The sequence below is a fragment of the Chiloscyllium plagiosum genome, unplaced genomic scaffold, assembly GCF_037043375.1.
Source record: "Chiloscyllium plagiosum isolate Xiang-an unplaced genomic scaffold, Cpla_swu_hap1 HiC_scaffold_16, whole genome shotgun sequence".
Taxonomy (NCBI): domain Eukaryota; kingdom Metazoa; phylum Chordata; class Chondrichthyes; order Orectolobiformes; family Hemiscylliidae; genus Chiloscyllium; species Chiloscyllium plagiosum.
Window position 1 is genome coordinate 47,709,316 of NW_028270154.1, and position 13,157 is coordinate 47,722,472.

General features: G+C 42.1%; 1 protein-coding gene across 4 annotated transcripts in view; it reads left to right on the forward strand.

Annotated features, from left to right (window-relative positions):
- The window catches only part of slc23a1 (solute carrier family 23 member 1), a 128,068-nt gene that overhangs the window by 90,157 nt on the left and 24,754 nt on the right, over positions 1–13,157 (forward strand). For all 4 annotated transcript variants that reach the window (XM_043703707.2, XM_043703706.2, XM_043703709.2 and 1 more), the window contains one exon: positions 12,356–12,461. In XM_043703707.2, the coding sequence (XP_043559642.1) occupies positions 12,356–12,461 (106 nt within the window). The remainder of the gene's footprint in view (positions 1–12,355; positions 12,462–13,157) is intronic.

Genomic DNA, 13,157 nt, shown 5'->3' on the forward strand with positions numbered 1-13,157 from the left:
TTTAAATTTTTACCATTTAGTTTATTGTGCCCCTCTCAGTCTTTCTACCAAAATGCTTCATTTCACACTTTTCTGCATTAAGTATTATTAAGCTGTTCTAGTGGCCCATGTCCTCCTGAAGTAACTTACTATCCTCACATTTCACTACATTTCTAAGGTTCATGTCATCTGCAAACTTTGAAATAATCCCTTGCAAACCATGTCCAGATCATGAATACAAATCCAATAAATGCAGCAGTTCTACTGTTGAATACCCGTGGAAAAGACAGCGAAACATGAATTTATAAATCCCCTTTCACAACTTCAAAGTGTCTTACAATGAAATCAAATGGCCTAATCCTGCTCTCAAGTCTTATGCTCATATGTAGACATGACAGAGCTTTATCAGTAGAACCATGCCAGCCAATTTGTATTTCACAAACTTTCAAAACCCAAGCTGCCTTTATTGACGTTCACAGTTGCTTTATCAAAGAGAACAATCAAGTGAGTCAGATAATAATGTCTCATAAATCCAGTGCTCACTTTCATTTCTTCAAATGAAGCTACACATTAAACACAACTTGTTCTGAACATAGAAACTTTTATTCATTTCAGATTTTAGTATTTAAAAAGATACTTACTTCAGCAAACAAACCAAACTTTCCTATAAATGGGATAGTGCCCAGAAAAACTCGAATAAGAAAATCAAGAAGTGGGTCATCATATCCCCACCTTATCTCCTTTATCGATTTCTTAATAAATAGAGTTTCATTTCAAACCATAAGGCAAATCTTCAACAATTAAAGCTGGACCCAGAGCAATGCAGGCAGATTTACAAGTGCAAAACAATAGATTTCAACTAACCAATTAAAAATTGGATATCAACAAGCAATGAGACAGCCACGCAGATACAATATTTTTGAACATTTTTACAAAACATTTTCAACCAGTCCAATGAAAAAGGGTACAACTCTTGATTTAGTCTGAGAAAGTAAAGCTTGCCAGGTATATGAAGTAGTAACCATTTTAGATGTACTGATCATAACAGTTGAATTTGATTAGATTCCATACAGTGTGGACACAGGCCCTTCAGCCCAACCTGTCCACACCGACCTTCTGAAGAGTAACCCATTTCCCTCTGACTAATGCAGCTAACACTATGGGCAATTTAACATGGCCAATTCACCTAACCTGCACATCTTTGAACTGTGGGAGGAAATTGAAGCACCTGGAGGAAACCCACGCAGACACAGGGAGAGTGTGCAAACTCCACACAGTCAGTCACCTCAAGGCTGGAATCGAACCTGGGACCCTGGTACTGTGAGGCAGCAGTTCTAGCCACTGAGCCACCATGATTTAGCATTATTACAGAGAGGGAAGGTAAAATGGAACACGAGTAAAGGTTCTAAATTGAGGAAAGGCAAATTTTACAAAGCTGAGTGATGATCTGGCAAGAATTGTCTAAATGTATCTATTTGAAGGTAAGTCAGTTATAACTCAATAACAGGCTTTCAAAATGGATTCATCAGGCGCAGTGTAGACATGATCCCACAAAGAAATGGTGCAAAGCTTAGGCTAGATAGTTATAGTCTGAGTCTGATCTCTGTGGTGGACAGGAAGAAAGTGAGGATTGCAGATGCTGGAGATCAGAGTCAAAGAGTGTGGTGCTGGAAAAGCACAACAGGTCAGGCAACATCCGTGGAACAGAAAAGTCAATGTTTCGAGCATAAGCTCTTCATAGGAAAGAATTCCATCTGTGGTGGACAGAATTTGGAATAAATAATGATAGAATTAACTCTTATTTGGGCATGCATTAGCTAACATGGTTTTGTCAAGGGACAGTAGTGTCTTATTTTCTCAAAAAAAATTTCATAGCCAGGAGTTCAATCAGAGTAGTGTTGTGGATATTGTCTGCATGGATTTTAGTGAGGCATTTGACAAGGTTCCACATAGCAGAATAGTTAGAAAAAATATTGCTTCTGGGACATAGGCAAATGTGATGAGCTGAATCCAAAATTGGCTCAGTGAGTGGAAACAATAGGTAATGGTCAATGGCAAGTTGTTTCCAGTCGTATTCCTCAGGAATATCATGTGTACCCCTTACTGTTTATGATATGTTCATGATTTAGGCCTCTATGTAAGAAATATTGGTGGTAAATTTGTGGATGCAACAAAAATTGTCCATGTATTTCATAATGAAGGGATGGCTATTGACTGCAGTTGACATTAATGGTTACTTGGGCAGGAAAGTGGCAAATGGAATTTGTCTGGAAAATGCAACATTATGTATTCAGCGAGTGCAAACAAAGCACGAGGATATATAATAAACAGGCAAGTATTGAGAGGGATAGACAAAGTGAGAGACCTTGGAATGCGTGACCATAGGTCCCTGAAGGTAACAGAGCAGTTAGATAAGGTGGTAAAGACAGCATGTGAGTTGCTTTCTTTCATTAGACAGGATTTGAATACAAAAGTAGGGATATAATGCTGGAACTATATAAGACACTGGTTAGGCAACAGTTTGAGCTTTGTATACAGTTATCATTACCACATTACACAAAGGTCTTCATTGTTCTTGAGAGTATGGAGGAGATATACAAGAATAGAAATTGCTGGAGAAGCACAACAGGTCTGGCAGGATCTGTGGAAAGAAAGCAGAGTTAATGTGTATTGGGGTGGTTGCTTTCATACACACAAACGAAGTTGCATCAAGACACTATTCAAAAGGGCCATAACACACTGCAGCACACCAGAACTGCAAAAAGAGGAAGAGGAACACCTATACAAGGTATTCGCAAAAAACGGATATCCTCGCAATTTCATCAACAGATGCCTAAGGGAGAGACAACAGAACGAGGACATGCCGCAACCCAAAGGACTAGCCACACTACCATACATAAAGAACATCTCTGAAATGACAGCCAGACTACTGCGACCACTAGGACTTATAACAGCACACAAACCAACAGCCACTCTCAGACAACAACTCACCAAAATGAAGGACCCGATACCCAGCATGAGCAAAACTAATGTAGTGTACAAAATCCCATGCAAGGACTGCACAAAACACTATATAGGACAAACAGGAAGACAGCTAACGATCCACATCCACGAACATCAACTAGCCATGAAACGACACGACCAGCTATCCCTAGTAGCCACACACACAGACGACAAGCAACATGAATTTGACTGGGACAACACTATCATTATAGGGCAAGCCAAACAAAGAACAGCCAGGGAATTCCTAGAAGCTTGGCACTCATCCACAAACGCCATCAACAAACACATAGACCTGGACCCAATATACCGGCCACTACAGCGGACAGCTGAAACTGACAACCGGAAGCGGCAGGGACAGGCCACTATAAATGCCGGAGGAAACACCACAGAAGCACTTCACAGGAGGCTCCCAAACACTGAGGATGTCACCTAGACAGGGGACGAAACGTTTGCAACAAAAACTTCCAGCTCGGCGAACAGAACCACAGCAGTGAGAAAATGGGTTGGCAGTACTGAATGCAATCCATATCACGTGATAATAGGCCTGGGAGTACATGGGAATACATGACTGTGCTAAAAACCACCCCATGTCATAACAGGAGTTGGTGTGGGGTGGGTAAAAAAAACATGAAAGGTTGGAATCAGGCTCCAAAGTTATTGAACTCAATTAGAGTTCTCGAGGCTGTAGGGTCTCTCAGCGGAAATTGAAATGCTGTTCTTCGAGTTTGCGCTGAAGCTCGTTGTAACATTGCAACAGGTCTGTGATAGAAATGTTAGCCAGGGAATACATTAAAGTGCTGGCCACTAGAAGCTCAGGTGCATTTTTGCAGACAGAGTGTTGGTGCTTCGCAAAGCAATCACCCAGCCTCTGTTTCAACACTCCAAAGTAGAGGACTCTACATTATGAACTGCGAAAAACATAGGAAAGTGGGACTAGTTTAACTTGGGAAACTTGGTTGGCATGGAAGAGTTGTACCAAGGATCTGTTTCCCTGCTATATGATGATATGAATGCAGTAGACTAGATTGAGTGAAGTACAGGTGTATTGCTGATATTTATATGTTTTCTGTCTCCTTCTCTCAGTCTCTCTGTGTTATCTAATTGATATGTATCAAATAATAAGGGCTTTGGATAGAGTGAAGAGGGAAGACCTATTTTCCCCTTTTAGAGGTCAATTGCCAAGGAGAACCAATTTTAGGGTGATTGGTAGAGGAAGATTAGCAGGGATAACAGGAATAGCATTTTCACTCACAGGGTAGTGGATGTCTTAAATTCAATGCCACTTAATGGTTGGAGTGGCAAATCTCAACTCCTATTTAAAAGGAACTTGAATCTGCATCCAAAGTAGTGTAACTTGTGAGGCTATGATAATGCATTGGAGATTGGGATTAGAATGGACTGTTACTGTTATAGACTACTGATTTTCTGTCTTTCTCTCTCTGTCTCTTCTTGGAGTCTGGCACTTGACTGTTGATGTCACTAGTAAATCATACGGGCTGAATTGGGACGTTTCAAGGAGGATTTCTCTCTGCAAGCTCCAGTGTGTTTACTCACATAATCTTAAAGTTGTCACCACATGAGAGATGCACCACACCCCCATGTCACCGTTCTCACAATATTGTGCGCTCGACAGCAATGGATGTACTTCTGGTGCTGGGACCTTTTGATTTTGCTGGTGATATATTTAAACTTGAACTATACACCATTTGAAATGCTGCAAGCCAATATTCATAGTCCCAATATGTGAGGATCTCCAGTGATATAACTGATTGAGGTAAATTAGCACCCCACTGATGGTGGGAACGGCTATTCTCTTTCCTCCAGACTTACAGAAGAGCCCACAGTACCAGACCGTAACCCTAGGGCCATGCTATTTCCATAGTCCAGATGAAAGTCCAGCAACATAAGAAGTAGATAAGTGACAGTCGGCACTCCTCCACAAAAGTGAATGTCACAACATCTTTCTGCCCATTTATACTGTTTCTAACTTTGCTATTACATCCACATCCACCAAAGTGTGTGGTTTATCACTCTCCCCCTGTATGCATCTTCCCTCAATGGCTCTCAACTTCCAGACACCTGCCTTCCCAATCTCTGTAATATGTTTTCACTTGGAAAACATCAACACCTCTCCTGCACCTATATTGACAGCTGTGTTAGCCATTTCATCTCATTCAATCTCTCCTTTTGTCTCATTGCAAGAGAAAATATATTTACAATTTTGCAGAAAGGGCAAAAACTGGTGATGACATGGTCCACATTTTTCTGGTCACTCCAAATGAGTAGAGTACTTGAATCAGCAGGAAATGATTGAGATCTCGATATCCTGTCAATGAAATATGACTCATTATGATATTTGGTGCTGCTTTCAAGTGTAGTCAATTTGCGCAACTCATTCCCTTTCATCTCTGCAGGCACCAGCAGCATTTAAGTGCCATCTTCCCAGAAGAAAGCTGTGCCTCTGGCTACAACATCAGAGAGTGTATTGGAAATGCTATCCCTTGCACCCTTCACCAGCTCAGATGCTGACACCTTACTAGATTAGAGTCAGAAACCCATTCTGGTGAACATGCTATCATGTGTTGGCAGCTGGTCAGGGGAGGCCAATACCCAGGATGCTGGCATTTGGAGACACCTGCTCAACCACAGGTCGCATATGGTATTGGCCATTAATAAGTTTGTGCAAATGTATAAACAGCCATAGGAGCAACTGACAAGTTTGTCAGAGACAGTCAGGAAACTGCATTGAAGATAGAGAAGCCTACTAATGCTATCTGTACAGTGTAGCATTCTGTGTCTGCATGAACAGGATGGTGGCTGCCATGAACAGCCAGGTCCAGCACAATGCTCAGTGGCTGCCAGAAATACATACAGACCTACACTTTGTCACTGTAGCCATTGGTGGTCTGCATCAAAGGTAAAGCCTTAGGGGAGTGAAAGACCTTGACTTCACTCCAGCTGTTTCTTTCTTACAAGGAGACACTGGTGCAAACTGTCACACAATCAGGGTAGGAACACATAGAGCCCCCAGAAGCTGTTTTCTATCATCAACACATTTATTGTAAATAAATGATCCAACTTTCAGTGGAAATGATTGTTAAATATATCCTGGCTGGCTTGTTGCATCAGTCACTGCTGTGCTCTATCATGGTGAAAGTAATGTTTCTCCTGATCATTGCTTCCATCTTCCTCCTTGAAAGACTACTGCTGCTCCCCCAGCTCCTCATTGTCTATTATGTCCCCTTCTTGTCTGCTGCAATTATACAGAGCACAGTATGCTGGGATGCTGGGATTATGTGGCAAACTTTGCGAGAAGCGCCAAGACCTAGGCAAGTATGGAAAATATGCTTGAAGAAGCCTTTTGTCTGTCCCTCAATGACTCTGGCAGCAGGATGGGCTGCATTGTATCTTGGGCTTTTGGAAAAATTGGGTAACTGCTATTGTTGGAAAAGGTAGCCCTCATTCCTGGGGGGGGGGGGGAATTCACTAAGGCTATTGAGGTGGGTTTAAACTAATCCAGCAGGGGGATGGGAACCAAAATTGTAGTTCGAGTATAGAAAAGGTTGAGAGTAGAGAGGTCCATAATCAAGTTTCAGGGACGCAATATGGCACCGGCAAGCAAGACGTTTGTTTGAAGTGTATCTACTTCAACGCCAGGAGCATCCGGAATAAGGTGGGTGAACTTGCAGCATGGGTTGGTACCTGGGACTTCGATGCTGTGGCCATTTCGGAGACATGGTTAGAGCAGGGACAGGAATGGTTGTTGCAGGTTCCAGGATTTAGATGCTTCAGCAAGAACAGAGAAGATGGTAAAAGAGGGGGAGGTGTGGAATTGTTGGTCAAAGACAGTATTACAGCTGCAGAAAGGATGTTTGGGGATCGTCAACTGAGGTAGTATGGGCTGAAGTTAGAAACAGGAAAGGAGAGGTCACCCTGTCGGGAGTTTTCTATAGGCCTCCGAATAGTTCCAGAGATGTAGAGGAAAGGATAGCAAAGATGATTTTCGATAGGAGTGAGAGAGACAGGGTAATTGTCATAGCGGACTTCAACTTTCCAAATATTGACTGGGAACACTATAGTACGAGTACTATAGATGGGTCAGTTTTTGTCCAGTGTGTGCAGGAGGGCTTCCTGACACAGTATGTGGACAGGCCAACAAGGGGCGAAGCCACATTAGATTTGGTACTGGGTAATGAGCCCAGCCAGGTGTTAGACTTGGAAGTAGGTGAGCACTTTGGTGATAGCGATCACAATTCTGTTATGTTTACTTTAGTGATAGAAAGGGATAAGTGCATACCACTGGGCAAGAGTTACAGCTGGGGGAAAGGCAATTACGATGCGATTAGGCAAGATTTAGGAAGCATAGGATGGGGAAGGAAATTACAGGGGATGGGCACATTAGAAATGTGGAGCTTATTCAAGGAAAAGCTACTGGGTCCTAGATAAATATGTACCTGTCAGGCAGGAAGGAAGTTGTAGAGTGCAGGAGCCATGGTTTATGAAGGAAGTGGAATCTCTGGTCAAGAGGAAGAAGAAGGCTTATGTTAGGATGAGATGTGAAGGCTCAGTTCGGGTACTTGAGGGTTGCAAGGTAGCCAGGAAAGACCTAAAGAAAGAACTCAGAAGAGCCAGGAGGAGACATGAGAAGTTGTTGGCGGATAGGATCAGGGTAAACCCTAAGGCTTTCTATACGTATTTAAAGAATAAAAGAATGACAAGAGTAAGATTAGGGCCAATCAAGGATAGTAGTGGGAAGTTGAGTGTGGAGTCAGAGGAGATAGCGGAAGTAGTAAATGACTATTTTTCAATAGTATTCACTCTAGAAAATGACAATGTTGTTGAGGAGAATACTGAGATACAGGCTACTAGACTAGGTGTGATTGAGGTTCACAAGGAAGAGGTATTAGAAATCCTGCAGAGTGTGAAAATAGATAAGTCCCCTGGGCCGGTTGGGATTTATCCTAGGATCCTCTGGGAAGCCAAGGAGGAGATTGCCGAGCCTTTGGCAATGATCTTTAAATCGTCATTGTCTACAGGAATAGTGCCAGAAGACTGGAGGATAGCAAATGTTGTTCCCCTGTTCATGAAGAGGAGTAGAGACAACCCTGGTAATTATAGACCAGTGAGCCTTACTTCAGTTGTTGGTAAAGTGTTGGAAAAGGTTATAAGAGATAGGATTTATAATCATCTGGAAAAGAATAATTTGATTAGGGATAGTCAGCACGGTTTTGTGAAGGGTAGGTCGTGCCTCACAAACCTTATTGAGTTCTTTGAAAGGTGACCAAACAGGTAGATGAGAGTAAACCGGTTGATGTGGTGTATATGGATTTCATCAAGGCGTTCGGTAAGGTATGCTTCCCTTTATTGGTTAGAGTATAGAGTACAGGAGTTGGGAGGTCATGTTACAGCTGTACAGGACATTGGTTGGGCCACTGTTGGAATATTGCATGCGATTCTGGTTTCCTTCCTATTGGAATGATGTTGTGAAACTTGAAAGGGTTCAGAAAAGATTTACAAGGATGTTGCCAGGATGGGAGGATTTGAGCTACAGGGAGAGGCTGAACAGGCTGGGGCAGTTTTCTCTGGAGCGTCGGAAACTGAGGGGTGACCTTATAGAGGTTTATAAAATCATGAGGGGCATGGATACGGTAAATCGACAAGGGTCAAGATTAGAGTGGTGCTGGAAAAGCACAGCAGGTCAGTCAGCATCCGAGGAGCAGGAAAATCGATGTTTCGGGCAAAAGCCCTTCATCCTGCTCTGTTTTTTCAGCACCACTCTAATTTTGATCTGATCTCCAGCATCTGCAGTCCTCACTTTCGCCTAAATAGACAAGGTCTTTTCCCTGGGTGGGGAAGTCCAGAACTAGTGGGCATAGGTTTAGGGTGAGAGAGGAAAGATATAAAAGAGACCTAAAGGGCAACTTTTTCATGCAAAGGGTGGTACGTGTATGGAATGATTTGCCAGAGAAATTGGTGGAGGCTAGTACAAATGTAACATTTAAAAGGCATCTGGATGGGTATATGAATAGGAAGGGTTTGAAGGGATATAGGCCGGGTGCTGGCAGTTGGGGCTAGATAAGTTGGGATATCTGGTCAGCATGGACATGTTGGACCGAAGGGTGTTTCCGTGCTATTCATCTCTCTTACTCTTTGACTCTATGACCACCTTATATAATTTCTTCATTTTTGAGGCTGTTTGGCACCTGTTGTAGATTGCTCCTGGTCCTGGACTTGGGTTTCTCCTCAACGTTTCCTGGCTGTTCATACTGCTGTGGTCACAGTAATAAAAACAGCTACTATGCCTGGAATCTTAAATAGTGGTTCTGATGACCTGATGAGGGAAATTTGGGAAGCAAAACAGAACCTTTGTAATGTGCACACCAATGACAGTTTACTATAGTTCTTGATACACTGTATGGGCATAGAGGCCTCTGACAAGAATGGTAATGGGATGCTTCCACATGGATCTTTTTAGCACAGAAACCCTTATTTTGATGTATGCCACACTAACCTTTACACACGCATACACTAGGAGATTACACTTGCAGAATTTGACAATGACATCTTCTTAACACATTTTTACCTCTCTTAACTAAGGCAGCATTCCATTTAATAGCCTGCTGTGAAATACTTACAGTTTAATGTGTTTGGAAAGCAGCTCTGGGACCTTGTGCAGTCTAAAAGACCTTGCCACGTGTTTATGAATTATGGATTGTAGATTGCCAATGATTATTTTTGCTTTGTAGAGATTACTAAATTTAATCTGTAATGATCAATATCATGTAGGAGAAAGTGAGGATGCAGATGCTGGAGATCAGAGCTGAAAATGTATTGCTGGAAAGGCGCAGCAGGTCAGGCAGCATCCAAGGAGCAGGAGAATCGACGTATCGGGCATGATCCCTTCTTCAGGAATGAGGAAAGTGTCCCAAGCTTGACACACTTTCCTCATTCCTGAAGAAGGGCTCATGCCCGAAACATCGATTCTCCTGCTCCTTGTATGCTGCCTGATCTGCTGTGCTTTTCCAGCAACACATTTTCAGCTCTGATCAATATCATGGTCTGGATTAGAAATGGAAAGTGCTAGAGAAGCTCAGCTGATTTGGTAGCATCTGTGAAGAAGGAAAGGGTTAACGTTTTGAGCTTGAAATGACTCTTTATTGCACAAATGAGTCACAGCAAACTTAAAATATTAACACACCTTTTCTTCATAGATGCGGTCAGACCTGTTGAGTTTCTGTACCATTTTTGTTTCTATTTCTGATTTCCAACATCCATATTATTTTGCTTCTTTCATGATCTGGACTGCTTGTGCACAGGATTTGTAACTGATATAAAACCAGTTGCTGGAAAAAGCCAGCAGGTCTGGCAGCATTTGTGAAGAGAAATCAGTGTTAATGTTTCGGGTCCAGTGACCCTTCCTCTCGACCTGAAATGTTAACTCTGATTTCCCTTAATAGGTTCTGCCAGACCTGCTGAACGTTTTCAGCAACTTCTGTTTTTATTTCTGATTTATAGCATCTGCAGTTCTTTTTTGTTTTTATTTTGTAACTGACATAGACGGTCACTCCATAAAGCAAACATAAAGTTATCTGTGAAAAGAGATGTCTTTTACTCAGCCTGCACAAGTGACTGATTAAGGCAATTGCTACTTGATGGGCCTCACTTCACACACAAGTGGATCCCACTCCTGCTGCCAAAAATATGAATTGACCCACTCTGGTTGCGTTAGCAGCCGTGTTTCATTTTGTGATTCAAATGGAGATGGAAGCCATCACAGCTGCAGAGACGGAGTTGCAGGCTCAGCCTGAAAATGAAGATGATGTCACATCTCTTCACACCAATCCCTCTTAACCTTTTTGTCTTATTCTTCCTGTCAGCCCCATCAGGTTTGAGCTTCTGCCAGACAATATTTTTCAAAATGTAACTGTTCATCTTCCCATGTTATCACATCAGCCCAAATCTACAATTCATTAATACCCAAGATAGTGCTGTACTGTCTCCCCCTTCCCATTGCTCCATCATGCACCCCCCCACCACCATTGAAGCCAGAGTGATAGTGACCATAAATGACCAACCCATGCAGTACTTCATGTCCACCCATTCTCTACCATCTCCCATCTTGTTGATTTGGCCTCCTACATAGTGGTTTACCTATCTGTATCCCAGCATGCTGTCTAAAACTGACTTCTCAATTTGGCCACCAAACTCAATGACACCTGGTAGCCCCTGTTGACTCTTGGTGCACAGACTCCCTGGCCTGAACAAAACCCACCTGCCTAAGCACAAGTAGTGCATTTGCCATATTATTTGTTGGCATAAGCCATTGATGTACCATGGTGCCATGTAGCAACATGTCTGCTGCCTTTAGTGATCATGACTGGCAAAGATGATGACCTACTGTGTTTTCTGACCAAGGAAAGATAGAACTGCGTGAATCTGCATGTTCTGATTGAAATGAAAATATGCTAAAAGGCAAGGCAGAGATCTGTATGAGCATCCAAATAAATGCACAGTGAGTGAGTGTTAAAGTAAGCCAAGAGGTCAGAGTGGACCTGATTCTGAAGTATGAGATGGATGCCTATCCTTGCAGGCAAATCACCTTGGCTGCGGGATTGCAATGTAAAAAGCAGTGAGCTCCAAGTGTAGTAGTGAATTACAGAACTATATTACAAGATCATCCCTATATGTGCCAAGATGGTGGCATGAGCTTGGTGCTTTGCCAATGCCAACCTCTGGACAGAGGGCGCAGGCAATCACTGCCCATGAAGCACATCCTGAAATGTTGGAGAATGTTGGACAACATGATGACCAGTGGAGATACCAGTAAGCTACAACCATCAGGTAACCATGGTGCAAGCTTGGCATTCCTGAGGAACACAGAAATGATGTTAGGGTCTGCATTACAGCAAGATAAATCCCAGTGATTACCCTGCATGTTTGCTGCATTCTCTGAAGCCAAAGCATGCAAATTGTGTTGGACAACTACGGAAGTCATTTTGAGAGTGCCAGCAGTTTCAGGCTTACATTGCCTGCCCAGGTGTATAGCCATTCCTTTCCAAGGAGGTACTGCAGCTTCTACCCATTGCCACTGAGGATGTTGCTGGATCCTACATGCTCGGGTGGAGAGTGTTAAATACTCCTGGTTGCTGAGGGAGGGGATGGGTTGAAGGGAATGCAAGACTTCCCAATACTAAAAATTGATTACCAGAATAGAAGACAGATATATATATTTGTGACATTTAAGCAACACGAGTTCAAAAGTCTTCACTAGGTTATCAAATGCATTTTTTAAAAGTGTATTGTAAAGTTTTAATTCTATCTCTATGTACGAACAAAACTAACTGTAACCTTGCGTGCTCCTTTTAACTTCCAGAGGGATCTTCACTGAAGGAATATCTTGTATCATTGCAGGATTACTTGGAACAGGAAATGGTTCTACATCCTCCAGCCCAAATATTGGGGTCCTTGGGATAACTAAAGTAAATTTCTACTTACATCATTTTATTGTTTTGTTTTAATACATCCAGAAGTACTCTTACACACAACTGAATGCATCCTTTTTTTCCAATCATCAAAACACCCATGACATTTTTTTCTCCATCTATTAACCAGCACCAGTACATCACTGTTATTCCAATTGAATAATGTATATGCAAACTCTGTTAAGGGCATTTATTGTGCTTTGCTCCTTCCTTGGTTTACTATTTGTGTGGACCACTTAATGTTTATCAGTAATTCAGCAAGGTGAAAATGCTCATTTCAAGATGTTAGAAAAGTGTCTCTTTTTTAAAAAACATATTTTTCACTTCAACTGTCAATAAACAGTTTTTGGAGCATTTGATTCTGGAAGATAGGTAAAGTTATTGACTTTGGTAGAATACAACATCTAAATTGATTGCTATGGGCAAGAATAACAGTGTTTGTTGAAGTTTATGAGGAAACAGCGTAAGAGAATTCAAATCTAACATCTAGTACAGCTTGTGACTTTAAAGCCTTTTATGTTCGATCGAGTCTTCACATACACTGAATGGAATCTTACAGCCCTAGTTTCTTTTAAAGATGTCACCAACATTTTCAATTTACTGAACCTGATTATTGTAGCACAAGGCACTCTGTCTGCAGGAGCAAATCAATTAAGACTCTGCCTCCGAGTTCCCTCCAATCATTTAGCAATG